Consider the following 25,745-nt stretch of genomic DNA (forward strand, 5'->3'; position numbering starts at 1 on the left):
ATACCTCCATGCAGTGTACTACAGAGCTCTCCTGTTTCTCCCTTATTTTACAATATATATGAGTACACTGAGTGTGATTTTATTGGGCACTGAACAATGGATTTTTTCCTATGCTGATTATATATTTTTGTTGATTCCTGTCAATCCAGTGATGGACTTGTTTCATACTAAATTGTCTGGGGTTGTTGAACAGGTTTGACAATGGTCTTTGACATATTGGCTTAAACTTAACACAGAGAAGGCCAAATTGTTATGGTTTGGTTTACAGAAAAAAAAACTTATGCCAACTTCTGTTTGAATGGTTGATGGTGTGTCCTTTAACACTGATACAACCTCTAAAATGCTGGGTGTTTTTCTGGATTCTTCATTGAATTTTGAAAAACAGGTTAATTCTGTAGTGCAAAAATTATTTTTTAAATTGAGACAATTGCACTTAGTTCGCTCTCCTTTTTTTTCAGCAACATTTTAGAGTGCTTGTCCAATCTACTGTTTTGTCCCTGTTGGATTACTGCAACTCCCTTTATTCTGAAAACTTATGAGGAAGCTTTGGTTGGTACAAAACACAGCTGCAAGATTGATATGTCAGGGCTCAAGATATGATTGTTACTTTTGATTGTGGATCTACACTGACTTCCTGTGGTTCTATGTCTTAAGTTTAAGTTGTGCTGTCTGACTTTTAAGATTTTGCATGGAGATGTGTCTGAGAATTTTCCTAGTTTAATTAGAATATTGGGTAGACACATTGGAAATTGTATTATGCTGGATTATTGTTATCTTTTCCATCAATTAAGGGTATAAGTATAAATGGGTGCATCAAAGAAGTTACTGTTTATTGTGTGATTGAAGCTTGGAATTTATTACCATTAGAAATTTGCTTTTCTTATGCAGCTTTTCAGAAGAGTCAAGGCATGGCTTTTTGAAACATTTTTGGCATTAGGATAATGTATGTTATGTATGTATTATAAATGTATATAACCCGCTTTGATCCTGAATGATGGAATATGGTGGGGTGGGATAGAAATCCTTGGTATAACATAGCATCAAAAAGTCACTCTGTGTTCCAAGTGATCATTGAAAGCACATGACCATGTTCACATATGCCCAGACTCAGAAATGCACATCAATGCTCCTATACAGATATATCTAGGTCTACAGGGAAGAAATGTTTTTACCATTATTACATCATTTTTCATTGATATATCAGGATGTAAATTTCATGGGCAGGGACAGTCCATTGCTATATGATACTCCAAGTGAACCTTGAGCACAGCTCAAGGCCCTACCCCCCCCCCCCCCCCCCCCAATAGGCCAGCATCTTCCCTTGCCTTTCCTATCCCCATCCAGCTTCTTCCTGTCTCTTCCTGACCTTGTCTCCCATGTCCAATATCTCTCTTCTTTCACTTAATTGTTTCCCCATGTCCAGGATTTCCCCTTCCCTTCCCTATCTCCTCCAGGTGCCCAGCATCTCCTCTCCCCTTCCTCCCTCCACCCTACCCCCACCCCAATAATTCAACTTGCACGAAACATTTCAAGCTGCAATATTTGTAGAACATTGACAACACCTCCAGAGAAGTTGTTCACTTTCCCTGAGAAGCATCAGCCCATTAACACACAAGACAATGTTTCCAGGGATGAAGTTACAGGGGTCAGAGATAAAAAAAAGAAATAGCTTCCCCCCCCCCCCCCCCATCCTTACTCATCCACCATCTTAGTCCTCTAAATGTAATAGTATAGCAAATGCTTGGCTGTCTCCCTCTGTGAATAAATTCTAACATGTCCCCCTTAACCCTACCGCTTCTATAAAAACTTTGGTGCAACACCCTATTTCTTCCCCTCCCCTAGCAATTATCAAATATTATAGATAGTTCAAAGTGGGGGGCGGGGGTAGCAGGAGTGCTCTAAAGGCATTCCTGCCCTGAAAATGCATTTTTTTAAATGGCACGCCTACCCCAGCAGTATATGGTGATATACTTCTAAGATGCAGCCATTCTCATTTTTCACACTGCTAGAAAACAGAGCCATCGGGACAGGAGAACCTGGGAAGTGCTCCTACCCACCACTGGACAACCTGTAATAGTTGGGAAGCACCAAGGGGGAAAGGTGAACATGGGTCCAGGGTGGTAGTGCCAGGTTTCTATTGAAGGGACAAGGCTCAGGGGGATCACCTTAATATTTTATTGATAGTAGGAGAGGATCAGAGAGGTAAGCACCATTTTGCTCAGCGACTCAATGTAGAAAGTGGGAAGTCCAGGTCAAGCATTCACATTCCTGCAGCATTTTACAAAAGGCTCTGCCAAACTTAGATTGTGAGCCCTCCTGGGACACAGAAAATATCCAGTGTACCTGAATGTAACTCACCTTGAGCTACTACTGAAAAAGGTGTGAGCAAAATCTAAATAAATAAATTGAGATTTTTGTAAAATAAGTAAAAGGACACCACTTGTGTACTGTGGGAGCAGCCATTTTTGAAGAAACCACATATAGAAAGAGAACAGCATTTATTTATTTATTTATATCATTTATACCCCACAGTTTCCCACCGCTGGCAGGCTCAATGTGGCTTACAACATTTAGTAAACAGTGTAGTACAACAAATTGAAAGTGATATGGGTGGCATAAAGGTACAGGGCTACGAGAAAGTAGTTAAGTTCACAAGGTCTTTATAGGAGTTGGAGTCCAGGAATCATGGAGGCAGGACGGGATCTGTAGGGTAAGCTTGCCCAAATAAGTAGGTCTTGAGAGACTTCCTGAAAGTCAGATGATCTTGAACCGTTTTTACAGATTTAGGCAATGCACTCCACAAATGAGTGCTGATATAGGAAAAGGTGGAAGCGTATGTGGTTTTATACTTGAGACCAGAACACGCAGGGTAATGGAGGTTTAAGTATGAACAAGAAGATCTAAATGAATTCCTTGGTGGCAAGTTGACTAGGGCATCAATGTATGCTGGAGATGCTCCGTAGAGGATCTTATGGACTAGGGTGCAAATTTTAAAAGTTATTCGCTCCTGTACAGGAAGCCAGTGTAATTTATCCATGTAAGTGCCAGGGCATACATGCATGTGTGCCAATTTTACCACATACATGTGCATTTGTCATCATTTGCACATGAATGTGCCAGATTTTTAAAAAGTTGCACAACAGCAGAAGTCAGTTGAGAACAGGACTGAAATAGCTCTTTCTTCTGATTTTTTGAGGTGGTGGTAGACATACCACAGAGGCTAGTGCAGTTGCTCCCAAATCACTGGCGAAGACTCCAGTCAAAAGATCAGAAAGCTGGCATTGCATGTGCCTCAGAGCAAATGCAATAGGATCACTATGTTAAAAAAAAAAAAAAAAAGGATGGAATCCAATTAAAGCAAAATTAATTGGCCTCATAACTGGAGTGAGCTTTGACCTCAGCTTCAGAGATTGGGAAATAAAACCAAAGCCTGGAAGACTTCTATAGTTTGGGTCTTGTTAATGGCAAAAACAGATCAGGATCGAGGCTGGAATGGGCTTGAACGGGAACTCAGTAATTGTGAAGTAGGACCAGTGCCAGGCAGACTTCTATGGTCTGTGCCCCAAAATTGACAGGGAAAGGCAGAGATTAAGTATACTAGCATTTAATCATGAAGAAGTGGGCTGAGCAGGTCTTTATCTGCCGACATTTACTATGACACATATATTCCCATTGTAAAATAGGAAATATACACATACTTTTTTGGTCCACCCAAACCACACACATCTGAAATCTTTGGATCCCAGCCATTGACACATGTAAATGGCATCATTCTGAAATCACCATTTATACATGTATGCAACCTACACATTTATATGCCACCAGTTACAAATGCAGATGCTTTTAAAATGATGTCCTTAGGCTACCAGGGAGATAGCTGGCTTTAAAAGATGGTGAGTGCAAGTTGAGGGCATGTTTTCCAATGCTGCTGAGCCTGGGAATGCACAACATTCCTTACTGCAGCAATACAAAAAGAACATCTCTGTGGGATTCACTAAGCCACAGTACTGAGGTGTAACAGGCTTAATGAATCCCATAGTAATTTTCTTCACCGTAGGTTGGTAGATAGGCCTCTGAGGGTCCAATCGTTTATCATTTATTGGTTTGATATACCTCTTCTATTTGCCAGAAAGACTCACAATCAGGGCCGCCAAGAGACAGCTGGACCTGGGGCCTCCCTTCGGGCCTTCCCTCGAGGGTGGGACACAGGGAGGGAAAGCCCGAAAGGATGCGATCTGCCGCTGCGCTTTTGCACGGAAGTGAGGTGCTGCCAAATTGATTTGAATGCAGGGTGGCCCAGTGGCGGACGGACAGGGGCTGACAACAGAGCCAAGGACGGGTGGGTGAGACCGGGAACTGCGGCGCCATTTTGTCCCCCCTGCCCCCCCTCTCAGCGGCCCTACTGTGTGCAGATGTCTCAGCGCCTGGCTTCTACCAGAAGAATAATACCAAGCTATGCAGAAAATTAAATGTATTCTTCTTTTATTCGCAGAAAACTTGCATCTAATGGGGGGGGGGGGGGAGCATGCCGGATGCATGTGCAGAACGGTTTTGTGGTACACACAGGTTCTTGTGCGCATGAACTAAAGAAAACAGAAGGGCCAGCACACATCAGCGCCTGTTATTCTGCAACTAAATATGAGCTTTGCAAACATTTCTGAGGAAGCAATTTTTGCAAGGCACATATTTCGCTTTTGTTCAGACACGTGCACTTGTCTGTAACCTTCTGTCTGCTTTTGAACCTTAAAGAGTCTTCATTCAGGTTGCAAAAGGAGACAAAACTGACAGTTAAATCTCAAAAACTGACATGAAATCCTCTCTATGAGCTCTAGTACACAGCCCTGGACCTGGCAAAAAAAATTCTCTTGTTAACTGTGTATCAAAAGCCTCTGTTCACCTCTCCGCATTGCGTGGAATACTCCATTGCCTCATTAGCATTCATTTTAATGCATTGTGCAGCTATATATTCCACATGGGTTAACACCTGTGCTCAATCCCTTTCTCCATTGTTTGGCACCTACAACCTGTGTACTACCCTTGGTAACCATACGATTAAGCCCAAGGTGGCTGTTTGCATCGGCCCCTAAGTTTGTATCTGTGGAAATGGAGGGTGAAGTCACTTACCAAAATCACAAGGAGCATCAGTGGGATAGCAGAAGTGGGATTTGAACCCTAGTTTCCAGCCTGCTGCTTTAACCTGTAGGTTAGAGGGGAGATGACAAAAAGTGAACTAGAAAGTCAGAAAATAGTACAGTAAAGACAAAAATAAATGTAAGAGTAAAGAGATAATGGAAAAGTGGAAAGGAAGAGACAAAGAGGAAAGAAAAAAAATAATGAAACTAAGAGGCACTAAATTTAGGAGCTCACATTTTCTAAATATCAGGCCCGTTATTTATATTTCTTTATATGTACAGGGATAGTGTTAAACATTCAGGAACTCAGGGCAGAAACTAGGGAAGAGGCCCCAAAGCTCGCCTACAGACTATGACTCCTTCAGCTTGAGTCAGGCTTGGGACCCTCTATGGCATTGAGGCCTACTTGCTACGTCCTAACGCTGGCCCTGTGTATGTAGCTGTACTTTCTCATAGTGCCATGCTTTGGATTAATTGGAGAGATATATAATCAAGTGTTGTACAATAAACCATAGAGATCCTGGTCCTAGCATCCTGAGAATAGCAGGCCTAAGGTGGATTAAACAGGTCCTCACAGAGTGGTAACCAAAGTGAGCAGAAATGGTTTCCAAACAGATTACAGGCCATACATAAGGGCACAAAGGAGAGGAGAAGGAATATTAAAGGAAAGAGTGTATCAAAAGCCTTAAGGGAAGATTTACCGGCACAAACACACAATGATCATAAGTGTAGTGAGAAAAAGAGGAACATGAAATGTAATACTTACTCAGATGGAGCATAGCTCTGCCATCTGCTGAACTTTAAAAAGCCGTTCTGCCACTATCTGTTTGATGACTTAGGGCAAAACATTTTCCATCCCTGAGTCTCACTTTTCCAAGTTTTAATTTGGTAGCAGTGACTCAGACAGTGTTGCATCTCTCCCCTGTCCTCTTTTTGAAGGTGTTGTAGAGATCAGGTCCTTGCACCCCAGAGGAAACTATATTTATGGTTTATCTTTCAGGAATGTTTTTGCATCCTTCTAAAGCAATTTAGAGGGGGGAAATGTTCTTTGTAGATTGTTGGCACAGTTTTGGATATAAAATATTCAAACAGACTTAACATAGCAGTATAGCATAGGGACTATAGCATGGCCAAATGTGCAGTGAAGAAATTTGACACACAATCAGGGTGTTATTGTCAAGTATGAGGCCAAATGTCAGGTACTTTTACTATCTGAGAAATGCTTTGAAACCCTGTAATACATGCTACTGTGTATGTTACCTTCAATTGGCACCCACTCTAATCATCAATCTTTGTTTAGACGGGGGTAATCCACAAATGTTATGCCTCAAACAGCCCTTCAGTTTGTATCTTCTAAAAACTTCAGTTTGCAAGTCGTAGACCTCAGTGGCGAATGTTTTCATAGGATCCAGAAAGAACTTTTAGCTCACTTTGCCTCCTCACTGGTCTATTGTGACTTTAGAACCTTTTAGAAATACGTTAAATTTTTTTTAGAAATGCATTAAATTTAGTTGATTTGTCTTAATTCAGAACATAAAGCAATTTATATTTAGCTTATCATATTCAAAAGGTTGAACCACTAGCCACAGCTGCGTCAGGCTCCGGTCCACTGCAAAGGGCAAAAATAATATTAATATGGAGTGTAAATAACATTCTCCGAGGACAAGCAGGCTGCTTGTTCTCACGACTGGGTTGACGTCCGCGGCAGCCCCCACCAACCGGAAAAAGCTTCGCGGGACGGTCGGCACGCAGGGCACGCCCACCGCGCATGCGCGGCCGTCTTCCCGCCCGTGCGCGACCGCTCCCGCCAGTTACTTTTTTTCCGCGACTGAGAGAGTCGTGTTTTTGCAACTCTCTCGTTTCAGCCGCCGGAATTTTCGACCGCGTTTACGCGGGTCGTCGCTCTTGGCCTTTTCGGCCTCTTCTTCTTTCGTTTCGTTTTGTTATCCAAAAAAAAAAAAAAAGAAAAAAAAAGAATTTTGCGCGTGTGGAGCACGCGCTCCTCCCTTTTCCCTCGCTTTCTAGCGGGGACGCCTCGTTGCGGCCTAGTGGCCGCTCGGTCGGTTTCAATTTTCGTGGTGTGATTTTAGCCACCATTGCCGACTTTGACTTCGCCGACGCGATTTTTCCGTCGATGTCCTCGAAGGTCCCGAGTGGATTTAAAAAGTGTGGTCGCTGCGGCCGGCCGATCTCGCAGACCGACACCCACGCTTGGTGCCTCCAGTGCCTCGGGCCGGAGCACAATCTCAAGTCGTGTGCTTTGTGTCTCGGTCTCCGGAAACGGACTCAGGTTGCGAGGCAAGTTCTGCGGGACCGTCTTTTTGGAACTTGCGCCGGCCCCTCGACGTCGACCTCGACGGCATCGGTATCGAAGGCCGGTTCTTCGGTACCGGTATCGATGCCCGAGACATCGGCACCGATGGCAGCGACCCCAGGAGAACAGGTCCCGTCGGCCCGCCGGTCCGCCGGCGAGAGTGGGGTAGAGAGACCGCGTGGGCAGTCGGCCCCGGTCACTCCCTCAACTCGTGAGCCACGGGACCGAACCCTGTCGGACCCGGTACCTCGAGACCGAGGGGGATCGACCTCCTCCTCCTCCATGCCCTCCGGCACCGGTGACGTGCACCGGAAGAAGGACAAGAAGCGCCGTCACCGGGAGCCCTCGGTGCCTGAAGAGGAGTCGACGCCGAAGCGTCATCACAGAGAGGAGAGATCTCCGTCGGTGGTGGAGGGTACCGACGCGTCGGGGTTCCGGCACCTCGGTGCCGTCTCCTGGCCCCCAGCAGCTTCTGGCACCGACACCCTTACCGGCCCCACCGCCTTTCTCGGCAGCGGGCCTGGACGAGTGCCTCAGAGCCATCCTTCCGGGGCTCCTGGAAGGGCTGATGCGCCAGGCTGTGCCGGCGCCGGGGGTGCTTGCGCCCTCGGCGCCGATGACTGTGGCGCCGGCGAGCTCTAGCCCGGCGCCGGGGCAGTCGACACCGCCGCCGCTTGCGGTGCCGGTCTCGACAGCCACGCAGGTGGAGTCCCCGTCGACGTCGATGGAGGGAGCTCCGTCCCCGCCGGCGCGGGAGTCCACCGCTCGACGACACCGAGGCCTCGGTGCCTCGACGTCGAGCCGGGCCCGGTACCGGACTCAGCTACATGAGCTAATGTCCGATACCGAGGATGAGGACTCGTGGGGGGAAGAGGAGGACCCGAGATATTTCTCCTCAGAGGAGTCTACGGGCCTTCCCTCGGACCCCACGCCGTCACCGGAGAGGAAGCTCTCACCTCCTGAGAGTCTCTCCTTTGCCTCCTTTGTGCGGGATATGTCTATAAGCATTCCCTTTCCCGTGGTCTCTGTGGAAGAGCCGAGGGCCGAGATGCTCGAGGTCCTCGACTATCCATCACCACCTAGAGAGTCCTCCACGGTACCGCTGCACAATGTCCTGAAGGAGACGCTGCTCCGGAACTGGGTGCGACCATTAACTAATCCCACCATTCCCAAGAAAGCAGAGTCCCAGTACAGGATCCACTCTGACCCAGAGCTCATGCGGCCCCAGTTGCCCCATGACTCAGCGGTCGTGGATTCTGCTCTCAAGAGGGCACGGAGTTCGAGGGATACCGCCTCGGCGCCCCCGGGGCGGGAGTCTCGCACTCTGGACTCATTTGGGAGGAAGGCCTACCAGTCCTCCATGCTCGTGACCCGCATCCAATCTTACCTGCTCTATATGAGCATCCACATGCGGACCAATGTGCAACAGCTGGCGGACCTGGTCGATAAGCTCCCGCCGGAGCAGTCCAGGCCTTATCAGGAGGTGGTCAGGCAGCTGAAGGCGTGCAGAAAGTTCCTGTCCAGGGGGATTTTTGACACCTGTGACGTGGCATCTCGTGCTGCGGCCCAAGGTATAGTGATGCGCAGGCTCTCATGGCTGCGTGCCTCTGACCTGGACAACCGCACCCAGCAGAGACTGGCTGACGTCCCTTGCCGGGGGGATAACATTTTCGGTGAGAAGGTCGAGCAGATGGTGGACCAACTGCATCAGCGGGAAACCGCTCTCGACAAGCTCTCCCACCGGGCGCCTTCAGCACCCGCCCCCACGGGTGGGCGTTTTTCCCGGGCACGGCAGGCTGCACCCTATTCTTTTGCAAAGCGTAGGTACAACCAGCCGGCCCGAAGGCCTCGTCAGGCACAGGGACAGCCCCAGCGCGCTCGTTCTCGTCAACAGCGTGCGCCTAAGCAGCCCCCTGCGCCTCCACAGCAAAAGCCGGGGACGGGCTTTTGACTGGATCCACGGGAACATAGCCGCCCTACAAGTGTCCGTACCGGACGATCTGCCGGTCGGAGGGAGGTTAAAATTTTTTCACCAAAGGTGGCCTCTCATAACCTCCGACCAGTGGGTTCTCCAAATAGTGCGGTGCGGATACGCCCTGAATTTGGCCTCCCTGCCTCCAAATTGTCCTCCAGGAGCTCAGTCTTTCAGCTCCCATCACAAGCAGGTACTTGCAGAGGAACTCTCCGCCCTTCTCAGCGCCAATGCGGTCGAGCCCGTACCACCCGGGCAGGAAGGGCAGGGATTCTATTCCAGGTACTTCCTTGTGGAAAAGAAAACAGGGGGGATGCGTCCCATCCTAGACCTGAGAGGCCTGAACAAATTCCTGGTCAAAGAAAAGTTCAGGATGCTTTCCTTGGGCACCCTTCTGCCAATGATTCAGAAAAACGATTGGCTATGTTCCCTGGATTTAAAGGACGCATACACTCACATCCCGATACTGCCAGCTCACAGACAGTATCTCAGATTCCGCCTGGGCGCACGGCACTTTCAGTATTGTGTGCTGCCCTTTGGGCTCGCCTCTGCCCCACGAGTGTTTACAAAGTGCCTCGTGGTGGTAGCGGCCTACCTACGCAAGCTGGGAGTGCACGTGTTCCCATATCTCGACGATTGGCTGGTCAAGAACACCTCGGAGGCAGGAGCCCTCCGGTCCATGCAGTGCACTATTCAACTTCTGGAGCTGCTGGGGTTTGTGATAAATTACCCAAAGTCCCATCTCCAGCCAACTCAATCTCTGGAATTCATAGGAGCGCTGCTGAATTCCCAGACAGCTCAGGCCTACCTTCCCGAAGCGAGGGCCACCAATCTCTTGGCCCTGGCTTCGCAGACCAGAGCGTCTCAGCAGATCACAGCTCGGCAGATGTTGAGACTTCTGGGTCATATGGCCTCCACAGTTCATGTGACTCCCATGGCTCGTTTTCACATGAGATCTGCTCAATGGACCCTAGCTTCCCAGTGGTTCCAAGCCACCGGGAATCTAGAAGATGTCATCCGCCTCTCCACCAGTTGTCGCACTTCACTGCTCTGGTGGACCATCCGGACCAATTTGACCCTGGGACGTCCATTCCAAATTCCGCAGCCCACGAAAGTGCTGACGACGGATGCATCTCGCCTGGGGTGGGGAGCCCATGTCGATGGGCTCCACACTCAGGGTCTGTGGTCCCTCCAGGAAAAGGATCTGCAGATCAACCTCCTGGAGCTCCGAGCGATCTGGAACGCACTGAAGGCTTTCAGAGATCGGCTGTCCTGTCAAATTATCCAAATTCGGACAGACAATCAGGTTGCAATGTATTACGTCAACAAGCAGGGGGGCACCGGATCTCGCCCCCTGTGCCAGGAGGCCGTCGGGATGTGGCGTTGGGCGTGTCGGTTCGGCATGCTCCTCCAAGCCACATACCTGGCAGGCGTAAACAACAGTCTGGCCGACAGACTGAGCAGAGTCATGCAACCGCACGAGTGGTCGCTCCATGCCAGAGTGGTACGCAAGATCTTCCGAGCGTGGGGCACCCCCTCGGTGGACCTTTTCGCCTCTCAGACCAACCACAAGCTGCCTCTGTTCTGTTCCAGACTTCAGGCACACGGCAGGCTAGCGTCGGATGCCTTTCTCCTCCATTGGGGGACCGGCCTCCTGTATGCTTATCCTCCCATACCTTTGGTGGGGAAGACCTTACTGAAGCTCAAGCAGGACCGCGGCACCATGATTCTGATAGCGCCCTTTTGGCCCCGTCAGATCTGGTTCCCTCTTCTTCTGGAGTTGTCCTCCGAAGAACCGTGGAGATTGGAGTGTTTTCCGACTCTCATTTCGCAGAACGACGGAGCGTTGCTGCACCCCAACCTTCAGTCTCTGGCTCTCACGGCCTGGATGTTGAGGGCGTAGACTTCACTGCGTTGGGTCTGTCTGAGGGTGTCTCCCGGGTCTTGCTTGCCTCTAGGAAGGATTCCACTAAAAAGAGTTACTTTTTCAAGTGGAGGAGGTTTGTCGTGTGGTGTGAGAGCATGGCCCTAGAACCTCGTTCTTGCCCTGCACAGAACCTGCTTGAATACCTTCTGCACTTATCAGAGTCTGGCCTCAAGACCAACTCAGTAAGGAATCACCTTAGTGCGATTAGTGCTTACCATTATCGTGTGGAAGGTAAAGCCATCTCTGGAGAGCCTTTAGTCGTTCGATTCATGAGAGGCTTGCTTTTGTCAAAGCCCCCTATCAAGCCTCCTACTGTGTCATGGGATCTCAACGTCGTCCTCACCCAGCTGATGAAACCTCCTTTTGAGCCACTGAATACCTGCCATCTGAAGTACTTGACCTGGAAGGTCATTTTCTTGGTGGCAGTTACTTCAGCTCGTAGAGTCAGTGAGCTTCAAGCCCTAGTAGCTCATGCTCCATATACTAAATTTCATCACAACAGAGTAGTGCTCCGCACTCACCCAAAGTTCCTGCCGAAGGTGGTGTCGGAGTTCCATCTTAACCAGTCAATTGTCTTGCCAACATTCTTCCCCAGGCCGCATACCCGCCCTGCTGAACGTCAGTTGCACACATTGGACTGCAAGAGAGCATTGGCCTTCTACTTGGAGCGGACACAGCCCAACAGACAGTCCGCCCAATTGTTTATTTCTTTCGACCCTAACAGGCTAGGGGTCGCTGTCGGGAAACGCACCATCTCTAATTGGCTAGCAGATTGCATTTCCTTCACTTACGCCCAGGCTGGGCTGACTCTTGAGGGTCATGTCACGGCTCATAGTGTCAGAGCCATGGCAGCGTCGGTGGCCCACTTGAAGTCAGCCACTATTGAAGAGATCTGCAAGGCTGCGACGTGGTCATCTGTCCACACATTCACATCTCATTACTGCCTCCAGCAGGATACCCGACGCGATAGTCGGTTCGGGCAGTCGGTGCTGCAGAATCTGTTTGGGGTGTAATCCAACTCCACCCTCCAGGACCCGAATTTATTCTGGTCAGGCTGCACTCTCAGTTAGTTGTTCTTCGTAGGTCAATTTCTGTTGTTTCCTCGCCGTTGCGAGGTTCCATTGACCTGGGTTCTTGTTTTGAGTGAGCCTGAGAGCTAGGGATACCCCAGTCGTGAGAACAAGCAGCCTGCTTGTCCTCGGAGAAAGGGTATGATACATACCTGTAGCAGTTGTTCTCCGAGGACAGCAGGCTGATTGTTCTCACCTACCCTCCCTCCTCCCCTTTGGAGTTGTGTTTTATACTTTATTGCTTGTCATTCAACTGGCGGGAGCGGTCGCGCACGGGCGGGAAGACGGCCGCGCATGCGCGGTGGGCGTGCCCTGCGTGCCGACCGTCCCGCGAAGCTTTTTCCGGTTGGTGGGGGCTGCCGCGGACGTCAACCCAGTCGTGAGAACAATCAGCCTGCTGTCCTCGGAGAACAACTGCTACAGGTATGTATCATACCCTCTATTCAAAAAATGGTCAAACCCCCACAGAGTTGGATTTTAAAATAATAATTGCAATTTTTAATCATTTTAATCCTGTTAATTGTTCGCCTCACTATACAGGGAAACTTTCACAAAACCTTGTTAAAACCTTCCCTGTGACTGGTTTGTTTCTTATGAAGTGCTGAGCGATTCCAATAAATGCATATGTAATATAATATAATCTGTTTTGTAGCATCAATTAAGCAAGTATTAGTGGCTAATACTATGCTCACTTTTCATATGATGATATCAGAACTTGAGAAATAACTACAATATTTTATTGAAAGACCAGAAAACCCATTTGAACCTTGCCATTAAATTCTTGTACTTCTTTTTCCATTGGGTCACTAACACTGCATAAATTCTACTCTGCATGCTTCCTGTACCAAAAATATCAAGAGTTGGTTAAAAGCATTTCTCTGTCTCACAGCCACCTAAACTATGTACTATTATTAAGACCTATGAGCTCTATTTAATAGAAAAATATCCCCTCATTCAATAATTTATTTATTTTATTATTTATTTTATTTCCAAAACTTTGGCCCAACGCAGGCTTACTGCTCGCTATACAGGAAGTACCACCGGGCTACCGCAACAGCCCGGCGGTACTTCCTACCTCTAGTGCGCCGTCATTTTGGGTGCTACAAAATTTTATTTATTTTTGTGGCACCGGAGTGTGCTCGGAAGTAATCGGGCAGTGCCTCCCAACCACCACCCCCTCTTCCCCCCAACTGCTCCGCCACCCAATCTCAGAAGCTTAGCTGAAATTGGGTGGCGGAGCAGTTGGGGGGAAGAGGGGGTGGTGGTTGGGAGGCGAGGATAGGGAGGGCAGACTTATACGGTCTGTACAAGAGCCGGTGATGGGAGGCGGGACTGGTGGTTGGGAGGCGGGAAATACTGCTGGGCAGACTTATATGGTCTGTGCCCTGAAAAGGACAGGTACAAATTCAAGGTAAGGTATACACATATGAGTTTGTCTTGGGCAGACTGGATGGACCATGCAGGTCTTTTTCTGCCGTCATCTACTATGTTACTATGTTACTATGCTGGGCTAACGCAGGAGCCCTTACCGCCATCTCAATGGGTGGCGGTAAGGGCTCCCTCCCAAAATGGCCATGCAGCAAGTGCTTTACTTGCTGCGTGGCCATTTCCTGTAGGAAAGCGAGGCTTCCCTTTTACCAGCTGTGGTAAAAGGGGGCCTCGGCGAGCATGTGAAACACGTGCCGATGGCAGCACTGGCCCCCTTTTGCCACAGCTTGACTAGCAGAGCAGAACACTGTACAGGCTAAAACAAAGAAAGGAAAGAAACTCAATTAAAATATAGGAAAACAACACAATCACAGAGGGTTAAGAATAGAACTCCAGTGCAACATAGAAGGAGATAATAAACTCAAGGAAGGAGAGACAAGTAAGACAGAAAAGATAGAAAAGTGCAGATGAGGACAAGCAAGAATAGAGAGTAAAAGATGGTGTAGCAGATGCTTATCAAATTAGCCAATCTCCCCGAAAGCTTGCTGGAAAAGGCAGGTTTTTAATTCCACTTTGAAACTCTTAAGAGAGCTATTACTACGTAAAGTAACTGTTCCAAGTGTGGGGAGAGAAAGAAAAATGCCCTGCGCCGTGTAGATTCTAGGTAAGCTAATCCTGGACTGGGTAATACCAACCTATGGTCATTTATTGAACGGAGAGATCTAGTGGGACAATAGGGAATGGTAAGGCAAGAAAGATAGTCAGGAGTACCAGTACGAAAAGCCTTGAAAGTTAGTAATGCAAGCTTATAGATAATCCATTGTTCAACAGGAAGCCAATGATATTTTTTCAATGACGGAGAAGTATAGTCTGAATGGTGAGCACAAGTTTACTCTTAGTCCCGGATTCTATTTATGGTGCCCAAAATTGTGTACTGAAATTTGGCGTGCATCAGTCATATTCCATAATTGCATGCGCAACTTAATTGACAAATGAGCAGTTAATTGGCATTAATTGGAGGCTAATAATCAATTACTGGCACTAATTGGCAACAATTCAAATTTGCATGCACATCTTCCTAGTCAGGATTGTATAAACATGTGTGCGTAAATTTTCTGCTTGGACCAAAAAAGGGGTGTGGCCATGGGAGGGGCATGAGTGGATCAGGGACATTCTTAGAAATTGCATGCAATGTTATAGAATATGGCAGAACTGCATCTTATTAAGGTGCAAGGATTTACACCAGGTTTCAGTTGGTGCAAATCCTCAAGCCCCAAATTGGGTGCGGATTCTGGTGTTAAGCATTATTCTATAAACAGTGCCCAAATTTGCCCAATAGCACTTAGGGAAAAATTCTATAAATGGTGCCTTAAAAATCGGTACCGTAAAACTATGCAGTTAGTGTGATTCTATAAACTATGCCTAAAGTTAAGTGTTGTTTATAGAAAACGCTCATGCGCTGTTCTTGAGACTAAAATTTAGGCGCTCCCATTTAAGCCACCTAAAACCAGGCCTAAATGCCTGCGCCTAAGTTAGGCACACATCAGGTGTATTCCATAATAGTGTGCATAGTATTTTTGAAATACCCACAACCTGCCTATTCCATGCCCATGACCACACATCCTTTTTGACTGCGCACATTAGAATATGCCTAGAAAGTTGTGTGCGTAAATTCTAATTAAAGCCAATTAGTGCCGCTAATCAGTTAAGTACCAATTATCAGCGCTGATTGGCTTGTTAATCAAATAAGTTGTGCGTGCAATTTGGCTGTGTGGTCACATTAGCTCACATAACTTAAGGCACCCTTTATAGAATTTGGGGGTTAGCACTCATTTGTTTTGGCACCCAAATTTGGGCACCATTTACAAAATCCAGTCCTTATTGTACAAACTGCATGTGCAAGTTGTGGAATAGCTACTGTTGCGTGCATAACTTAATTGACAAATTATCTGCTAATTGGCACTAAAAACCAATTATTTGGTGTTAATTGGTGTAAACTGGTGCTAATTGGCACTAATTTTCAGTTAGGCACATAACTGAACTTAGTTGATATTCTAGAACCTTAGCATACAAGTTCTTTAGCGTGTAAGTGCGAAGGGGTGCGGACATGGGAAACACGTGGGTGGATCAGGGGCATGCCCAGCACTTAAATACTATAGTTACTACCAACAGTTACTGTAACATTTAGGTGCGGATATTTACATCAGCCATTGACATGGTGTAAGTAGCTGTGCCCGCTATATGGCATGTAAAATGCGGACTTAAACTAGTATTATATCATGGCAATTACATGCCAATTATAGAATTCATGCTTAGTACGCAGCATCCTTTTTCCTAACTTTAGGCAATCTGTAGAGAATTTACCTCATAATGCATGTTTCCAGCAGCGTTTGCGCTTAGGCACACCCAAAATTAGTAGTCCATTGGCGTGGCTGGCAGGTGTCTGCAAGCCCTGCCACAACAGCTGAAGACCTTACACCCTGTGCAGTCAGCTGCAGTGTTCCCGATCTGCTACTGCCTCACCTGTCGGGCAAGCTCTGTTTGTGCACATGTGCGGAGTCTGGCCATGTCAGTGACTCTGGGTCACTGCTGGTGGCGGCACAGGGTGTAAGTGCTCTTTCTGCTGGAAGGAGGTCTTCAGCTGGCAGGGCTTGCAGATTCCTGTCAGCTCACGTATTTCTTTTCTTTTGGGTTTTTGAAGCAGGTGGCAGGGGGTGTGGAAGAAATTAATCTTTTGGCCCACCCTCCTTGGGCTCAGGCCCACCGCAAATTGGCCCTCTGGCTATGCTACTGCATGTTTCATCGCTCTTTGTAGAAAAATCATCACAGTTCATATGATCTATCAAAAAGCTTTACACTTCGGAGAACTCAAGCACATAAGTGCAAGGAAAACCCAGATTTTTGCAATGGCAGTTACTGTTTCTTAGTTCAAGCATGCAAGCAGGCAAGAGAGGAGGTGGCCCCAATAATCTGAGGACCCAACTATGGATGTGACTAGAGAACATTTTCAAATGTTTTCTAAACACTTGATTAGTACTCAGAGGTCTCTTCTTCCGATTTCCTACAGAGCCCAGTAATTCCAAAGGAATGTATACTACACGCTGTTATGTGTTCTTATGTACTCATCAGCAGGTATCTGCTTTGTGTATTTGTGACCTGTAACTGCCAAACTGGCTCAAACCAAAAGTTCATCCAGCCTAGTATCCTGTTTCCAACAGTGGCCAGCAGGGGCGTAGCCAGACTTCGGCAGGAGGGGGTCCAGAGCCCGAGGTGAGGGGGCACATTTTAGCCCTCCCCAGCACTGCTGACCCCCCCCCCCCCCCGGTGCCCCTCCCCATCCCTTTTGACCCCCCTCCTGCTACTGCAAACCTTTCCCCGCCACCGCCAGGTGCTTTTGCTGGCGGAGGTCCCCAACCACTGCCAGCCGAAGTTCCCTTCAGCGCTGGTCTCCGAGTCCAGTGCGTAGGAACATGCAGGACGTCAGGACTCAGAGAAACAGAATCCAGATCAGCAACGTGCCGGAGACCGCCGCTGAAGAGGACTTCAGCTGGTGGGAGTTGGGGGCCCCTGCCAGCAAAGGTACCTGGCGGCGGTGGCAGGGGAGGGTTGACAGTGGCAAGAGGAGGGGTCGAATGTGGCGGGAGAGCGTCGGCGGCGGGGGGGGGGGGGGGTGAAAGCAGGGGACCAGGGCTAAATCTGCGGGGGCCCATGCCCCCGTGGCCCCACCTAGCTACACCCCTGGTGGCCAGTCCAGCTCAGGAGCCCAAAAGGTAGACAGATTCCATGCTGCTTAGCCTATGAAATAAGTAGTGGCTTTCCCCAAGGCTACCTTAATAACAATTTATGAACTTTGAAGGAACAGGTCAGAGATATCATAAAAATAGGTAGTGAAGACAGGGTGAAGGATTTAATGTGTTGCACAGTACATCAATACTTTATTGAGGACTTGCGGTGTGGTTCCCTGAAGAAGCATTACGAAATGGGACCATTGGAATCAACACGCAAGCTGGAGTCCATTGCAAAAGATAAGTTCAAGGGTTTAATTGACTATTTATGTTAATGAGCATAAAAAGAGCAAAAAACAAAAAATAACAAGCACTAAATGAGCATAAAACAATAAAGAATTGATCTTTATATGGGGTTTTTTAGTCGATGATGACTTTTTCTGCGTGCCACCCTAAAATCAAGACGGGAAACCGCAGCAGTTGAGACATTTCCCCTACTTAAATGCAGATACCATATAACTGTTTGATTGTATTTTTTTACTATATCAAGATTTAGTAAGCAGTAGCCTGATCTGTGAGTGATTTTCGTATTACAGTACATCAGTAGGACATATATAACTAACAGCATGTAGAGAAAGGGAACATAGGGACTGTTGAAATACACCAATCATAAAAGAGTGTAATCTATTACAAAGCCACTGGGTGGCACTGTTCATTTTCGTGTTTCAAGTGCATTACTGTATGCTTGCTTTTCAGTTCAGTTACATAGTTACATAAGTACATTTATAAGTATTGCCATACTGGGACAGACCAAAGGTCCATCAAGCCCAGCATCCTGTTTCCAACAGTGGCCAATCCAGGTCACAAATACCTGGCAAGATCCCCAAAAAAGTACAAAACATTTTTATGTGGGATACAAATGCAATAAATAAATAAATACTGCTTATCCCAGAAATAGTTGCTGTTCCTATTGATCCTTGACTGAGAAGATACCGCTCAGTTTTTGTCTTATGCTGTAAAACGTTGATAAGCCCTTATCTAATATAATAAAACGCACCCTCAACGTTCTGAGGACAACGTTCTGTGAAGCCGTGAACCCCTGAAGCCCTGAAGCCCTGAAGCCATGAAGCCATCTGACGTCACTCCCAGGCTGAAGGGTTCGTGGATTCGTGGTGTGAAGCCTCCAAGCCACCCAGCCGTCTCTGCCCCGCCCTCGCCTCAAACCAAACAAATCCGGAAGCGAAGCGTCAGGGAAGGAGGCGGCGCTCCCGACGTCTAGCTTTCCCTTCGCTGTGTTCCGCCGAAGGCGGAACACAGCGAAGGGAAAGCTAGACGTCGGGAGCGCCGCCTCCTTCCCTGACGCTTCGCTGCACGAACCGCCACGGAGGTAAAGTTAAAAAGAAGAAAAAAAAAAAAAGGGATGCATGGATGCGAAGGGGGGGGGGATGCATAGATGCGAAGGGGGGGGCATGGATGCGAAGGGGGGGGAGAAGAGGGCGGGCCAGGCTGGGACATGGGAGAGAGAGGAGCATGGATGCGAGGGGGGTCATGGAAGGGAGAGAGGGGACTTGCTGGAAAAGGATGAATGGAGGCGGCAGGGGACAGAGGAGCATGGATGGGCATGGATTGGGAGGACAGGGCTCAGGGAGAGAGGGGAATTACTGGAAATGGATGAATGGAGGGGGCAGGGGACAGAGGAGCATGGATGGGCATGGATTGGGAGGGCAGGACTAAGGGAGAGAGGGAAATTGCTGGATAGGGATGAATAGAGGGGACAGATGGGCATGGATGGATATGGATTGCAGGGCAGGCCTCAGGGAGAGAGGGCAATTGCTGGATAGGGAAAAATGGAGGGGCCAGGTGACAGATGAGCATGGATTGGAAGGGCAGGACTCAGGGAGAGGGAAATTGCTGGATAGGGATGAATGGAGGGGACAGATGGGCATGGATGGATATGGATTGCAGGACAGGCCTCAGGCAGAGAGGGGAAATGCTGGATAGGGAAAAATGGAGGGGCCAGGTGACAGAGGAGCATGGATTGGAAGGGCAGGACTCAGGGAGAGGGGAATTGCTGGATAGGGATGAATGGAGGGGACAGATGGGCATGGATGGATATGGATTGCAGGGCAGGCCTCAGGCAGAGAGGGGAAATGCTGGATAGGGAAAAATGGAGGGGCCAGGTGACAGAGGAGCATGGATGGGCATGGATTGGAAGGGCAGGACTCAGGGAGAGGGGAATTGCTGGATAGGGATGAATGGAGGGGACAGATGGGCATGGATGGATATGGATTGCAGGACAGGCCTCAGGCAGAGAGGGGAAATGCTGGATAGGGATGAATGGAGGGGGCAGGTGACAGAGAAACATGGATGGCCATGGATTGGGAGGGCAGGGCTCAGGGAGAGAGGGGAATTGCTCACACTCTCTCTCTCATATACAATGTCTTTCTGACTCTCACTCTCACACACTCTGTCTCACACTGTATCACATTCACTCTCTATGTGCCACACAGTCACTCACACACTCGCTTGGTCTCATACACTCACTCTCACAGAGAATCTGTGTCACACACACTCTCTCTCTCGCCCACACACACACACTCTCTCTCACACTGTGTCTCACATACACACTTGCACACACTCTCATTCTCACACACACACTCTCTCACAAACACACTCACACCCAGACTCACTCTCTCTCTCACACACTCACACTTTCACTCTGACTCTCAAACAGTCACTCTCACATACACTCTCCCAAACATACACACTCCAAGGAAAACCTTGCTAGTGCCCGTTTCATTTGTGTCAGAAACGGGCCTTTTTTACTAGTACTAAATAAAGTCCCATTTCAGCATCTTGCTGTATATTATTCTGGAGTGTTTGGATTTGGTTCTTGCCTTTTTCAGTACTAACTCAGGACAAGTTATAGGAAGTATATCTCAGTTCTCAGAGGCTTACCATCTAATTTGTACCCAGTGCTATGAAAGGTTAACTGACCTTCAAGATTAAAAAAAAAAAGGATCAGTGGGAATTGAGTCCTATGTTCCCTAGTTCTGAGCCTACTGCTCTAAACATGCGACTACTTTCCACAATGAATGTACTCTATAACAGAAACAGAATCTCCTAATGCAGGAGTCCTCAACCCAGTCTTGGGACGCACCTAACTGCTCAGGTGTTCAGGATACCCATATTGAATATGCATGAGATGATGTGCATAGAATTGAGGTAGGGCATGCAAATTTATGTCATGCATATTACTTCTGGGTATCATGAAAACCTGGCTGACTGGATGTGTCCTGAGGACTGGGCTGAGAATCCTTATCCTAATGGAAAGGTGTGGGGGGGAGGGGGGAGGGAGGGCTTGATCTCATTCTACCTGATCATGATGAGCACAGTTGTTAATTCCGTATGTAATTGTTTTTTGTTTCATTAATTAAGTTTGAAGCAGACAGACGAGCGTTTATCATCACAATTAATTCCTTTTGTACGGAACTAACCAAGGAAGACCGCAAGATCCTGTACCCGACTTGTGGGAAGCTGTATCCAGAAGGCTTACATCTGCTGGCCAATGCAGACGACTACGAACAAGTGAAATCTACAGCAGACTACTTTGCAGTATGTAACAGTAATTTACCCCCAAATTCAATAAAAGTCACTAAAAATTGTGCTTGCAAATTTGGAAGCATGCCCAATTAGTGCTCATAATTTAATTGACTAGCCAATTAACTCTAATAATTGGCTTCTTAACAAGCAATTATTGGTGCTAATTGTATTTAATTAAAATTTACACATGTAAATTTACACTCGGGTCAAAAAAGGGGGCATGTCCATGGGAGGGTCATGGATGGATTGGGGGCGTTCCCACAATTTATGAAAGTTGTTATAGAATAGTGGGGATTTGTGCCTAATTTAGGCAGGGGGATTTATACCAAGGTATCAGTGGTATAAATGGTTGCACCTAAATGTTGTCGCATTTCCCACACTAAGCGCTATTTTATAAATGGCGCCTAACTTTAAGCATCATTTATAGAATAGCAATAAGTGCTTTTTTCGGTGCTGATTTTTTTAGACACCATTTATAGAATTTAGTTCTTAATGTCTTGCCCTGTAGCAGTAATGGGAACGACATTCAGCCTCCTGGCTGCTGTGTAAAGATAAGACAGTGACTTATCCACTTATTTTGGGGGGTCTTTTACTAAGTGGCAGTAAGCCCAATGCAGGCTTACCACTCGCTAACCCGGAACTACCACCAGGCTTCCACAGCAACCCAGTAGTAGTTCCCACCCCCAGCACGAGCCATTTCAGGTGGTACAAAAATCTTTTTTATTTTTATAGCACCAGTGTTTATCCGGTGGTAATCAGGCAGTGCCTTAAGCTGTCCGGTTACCACCAGGTTAATGCATATGCCCTTACTGCCGCCTCAATGAGTGGCAGTAAGTGTCCCCCCCCCCCCCCCCCCCCACACACACACCCCTGAAATGGCTGCACAGCAAGTGCATCACTTACCACACAAACATTTCTTTAAAAAAGAAAATCAGCCTTTTATCCACTGCAGTAAAAGGGTGCCTTGGCCCGCATCAAAAACACGCACTGATGCCAGATCCTTTTACCGCAGCTTAGTAAAAGGGGCACCTTTGTGCTTAATGTTCAGTGGCTTTTTCTATGTAAGTAAGGCTGCTGAATATGTTGTCCTAAACTAAAATGGATAAGTTAGGACATCTATTTTAAAGTTCTACTAAATGGCTAAAGTTATCTGGATAGTTCTCACCGTCAATACTAGCGACATAACTTTTAGGCTCCCTCGCAGGAACAACACTGATCCTACGTCCTCCTAATTGCATAACTTAAGGAAAGATATCAAGATGTCTGGTGAAAGATTATGCACTGACTGGTACTATTTTTTCAAAATAAAGGATTTATGTGGTTAACGCCCAATGCTAAGAAGTCCTTTTGCATATCAACCCCCAAGATTTCTGTGCTAGGATATACAACCTCCTTAGGTCTGAATTTCAATCCACCCCTTAATGTGAAATACCCCCTTGTTAATTGCCCAAGAAACTATCACACTTCATCAAGTAATAGTAATGTGGGCTTGAAATATATTTTATTTAGGGGGTCTTTTACAAAAAGATTAGCACATACTTATCCACTCCTACCCTAGCTGAGATATTTCATGCACCTTTCTAGCCTCACGTACAACTTTCTTTAAATTAGTCCCCTTATTTTCTAACTCCTGTTACTCTCTTATCTATCCATATGTTCCATCTTTGATTATACCTTATGCTGTCTATTAACATTTTTTATTGTGTATTGTGTTGACATTGTAATGTAGCATACCAGGCCACACCTTCTGGTGTTGTTTTGAATATTTTTACTGAGATAATTGTCTATTACCTATATTTGACTTATTCTTCCTGTAAACTTTCTTGAATGAATTCCTTCAAAGAGGCGGTAAATAAAGCCTAATAAATAAACAAATAAATAAATGTTATCTGCGGTAGGGCCCACAGGAATAAAATGAGTCCTCTGGCAGAGAACATGCACTATCTTAAGTAAAATAATGCTTCTCAACCAGTCCATGGGGCACACCCAACCAGTCAGGTATTTAGGGTAGATCTGCATGCACTTTCTCCTTGATATGCAAATTTTTCTCATGCATATTCATTGAGGATATCCTGAAAACCTGATTGAGGACTGGGTTGAGAAGCACTGTAGTAAAAGACACTTTTAGTTATTTAATAAGTTTATTACTTGCTGTATCACATTACCGCCCTAAATGACATATATAAAAAATAACAAAAATTATAACAATAAATAAGAAAGCTATAATATTCCAACTATAACATATTAGCAACAAAATCAAAATTATATAATAGCTTTAAAAAAGTGATACAAAACTCAAATTACCATAAAAAATTAATAACTATTCAAAATAATATAACATAGAATTGTTTTTCCTAACATTGCTAACAAAACTGTATAAAAATACAAACATTCATACAGAGAAAAAAAATGACGGAGCAATAAATCAATGGTACGGTCTATTTAATCAGCTCAATAAGTCAACAAGGACATCAGTTTTTTGTTGTGTTTTTTTTTTTACCAATGTCAACTGAAAAAAGGCATTCTATAAATATGGGAATAGAGACAGTATAGAATCCAAATATACACCCAGATTCCAAACCTCTCTAGAAACCTTAAGGATGGAGTTATTTTAACAAATCTGAGATATCACCAAATCCTCTCTAATCCAAACACCTCCATAATGTCAGATTTATTAGAATTCAGTCATGACCCATTTCAAATTGACCACTGCCACACTGCTAATATACAGTTCGTAATCCTACTCAGGGTCTCATGTCTATTACTATCCCCTTTAACAGAGAAACATAGAAAGGCATGACAGATAAAGACCATGGCCCTGTTTGCTAAGGTGTGCTAGCATTTATAGCGCATGCCAACGCAAAGCAGCCATACCAGCTCAGAAACTTAAAATGCCTGCTTGCATATTTCTTGAGTCTATAATGTCATACTTTGGTTTTATCCCAGTACTAGCTTCATTGGGTGTTTTTGGGGGGAGTGCCCTTACATGATTTTACATTTTTAAGGACTGAAAAAGTATGCATCATATGTGCAGGACCAAGTCCCATTTTAAAATCTTCTAGTCCAAGTCCACACTTCAGTTTCCCATCCTTGTATCACTGGCATGCCTGCCTGAGGTTCTTATAGTGCATCTCACAAATAATAAATAAATAAAAAGCAACTTATTTGCCTAATCATTTTATAAAACAAAATAATCTTGCATAACAAGCATTTTGTTCTAGTACAGAAGCAACCCATGGTGCAAGAACAAACCGTTTAAAATCAGAATATTGTATTTGATCCCAGGACTGTTCTTCAACCACTGAGCCTTTCATTGGTCAAACATGATTATGTGCTCAAAAATAAATCTAAGAGTGAAAGGGGAAAAGAACAAAAACAAGTTTTTTTTCTGATATCTTATCAAACATAACGCAGATTATGTAGAAGCTCTGAAAGTAAACATGTGTTTTGCCTTTCCTTCCTGCCCAAAAGCAACAGTCATTCCAAGCACTTTTAAATGTATTAGTATTTAAACATGAGGTACAACAAAGAAACTTAAAACTAGTGTAGGGACCTCCAGGCAAACTCCTGTTTGAAGCCATTACCTGTGGTGGAGATCCTAGTGACAAAAATGGTATTGAGTTTGTGCCAAAAGATGCATGAGAAGAGATTGGAAGACATGAATATGTGGCAGTAGCTAGAAGATTGCTAGGCTGTATAGAGAGAGGAGTGACCAGCAGAAGAAAGGAGGTTTTAATGCCCCTGTATAAGACGTTGGTGAGGCCACACCTGGAGTATTGTGTTCAGTTTTGGAGGCCGTATCTTGCGAAGGATGTTAAAAAAATGGAAGCGGTGCAAAGAAAAGCTACGAGGATGGTATGGGATTTACATTCCAAGACGTATGAAGAGAGGCTTGCTGACCTGAACATGTACACCCTGGAGGAAAGGAGGAACAGGGGTGATATGATACAGACGTGCAAATATTTGAAAGGTATTAATCCGCAAACGAATCTTTTCCGGAGATGGGAAGGCGGTAGAACGAGAGGACATGAAATGAGATTGAAGGGGGGCAGACTCAGAAAAGATGTCAGGAAGTATTTCTTCACAGAGAGGGTGGTGGACGCTTGGAATGCCCTCCCGCGGGAGGTGGTGGAGATGAAAACGGTAACGGAGTTCAAACATGCGTGGGATATGCATAGAGGAATCCTGTGCAGAAGGAATGGATCCTCAGAAGCTTAGCTGAAATTGGGTGGTGGAGCAGTTGGGGGGAAGAGAGGGTGGTGGTTGGGAGGCGAGGATAGGGGAGGGCAGACTTATACGGTCTGTACCAGAGCCGGTGATGGGAGGCGGGACTGGTGGTTGGGAGGCGGGAAATACTGCTGGGCAGACTTATATGGTCTGTGCCCTGAAAAGGACAGGTACAAATTCAAGGTAAGGTATACACATATGAGTGTGTCATGGGCAGACTGGATGGACCATGCAGGTCTTTATCTGCCGTCATCTACTATGTTACTATGTTACTATACCCTACAGAAAAAAGGTAGGGGAGATATGACACAGACATCTAAATATTTGAAAGGTATTATTATACATAG

The 25,745-nt window shown here is 46.4% G+C and overlaps 1 protein-coding gene across 1 annotated transcript in view; it reads left to right on the forward strand.

Moving 5' to 3' along the window:
• ATP6V0D2 (ATPase H+ transporting V0 subunit d2) overlaps positions 1 to 25,745 on the forward strand; it is a 75,013-nt gene that overhangs the window by 34,558 nt on the left and 14,710 nt on the right. The window contains exon 6 of the mRNA XM_030216160.1: positions 21,007 to 21,183. Within this exon, the coding sequence (XP_030072020.1) occupies positions 21,007 to 21,183 (177 nt within the window). The remainder of the gene's footprint in view (positions 1 to 21,006; positions 21,184 to 25,745) is intronic.

Source organism: Microcaecilia unicolor, chromosome 1 (genome assembly GCF_901765095.1).
Source record: "Microcaecilia unicolor chromosome 1, aMicUni1.1, whole genome shotgun sequence".
NCBI lineage: Eukaryota > Metazoa > Chordata > Amphibia > Gymnophiona > Siphonopidae > Microcaecilia > Microcaecilia unicolor.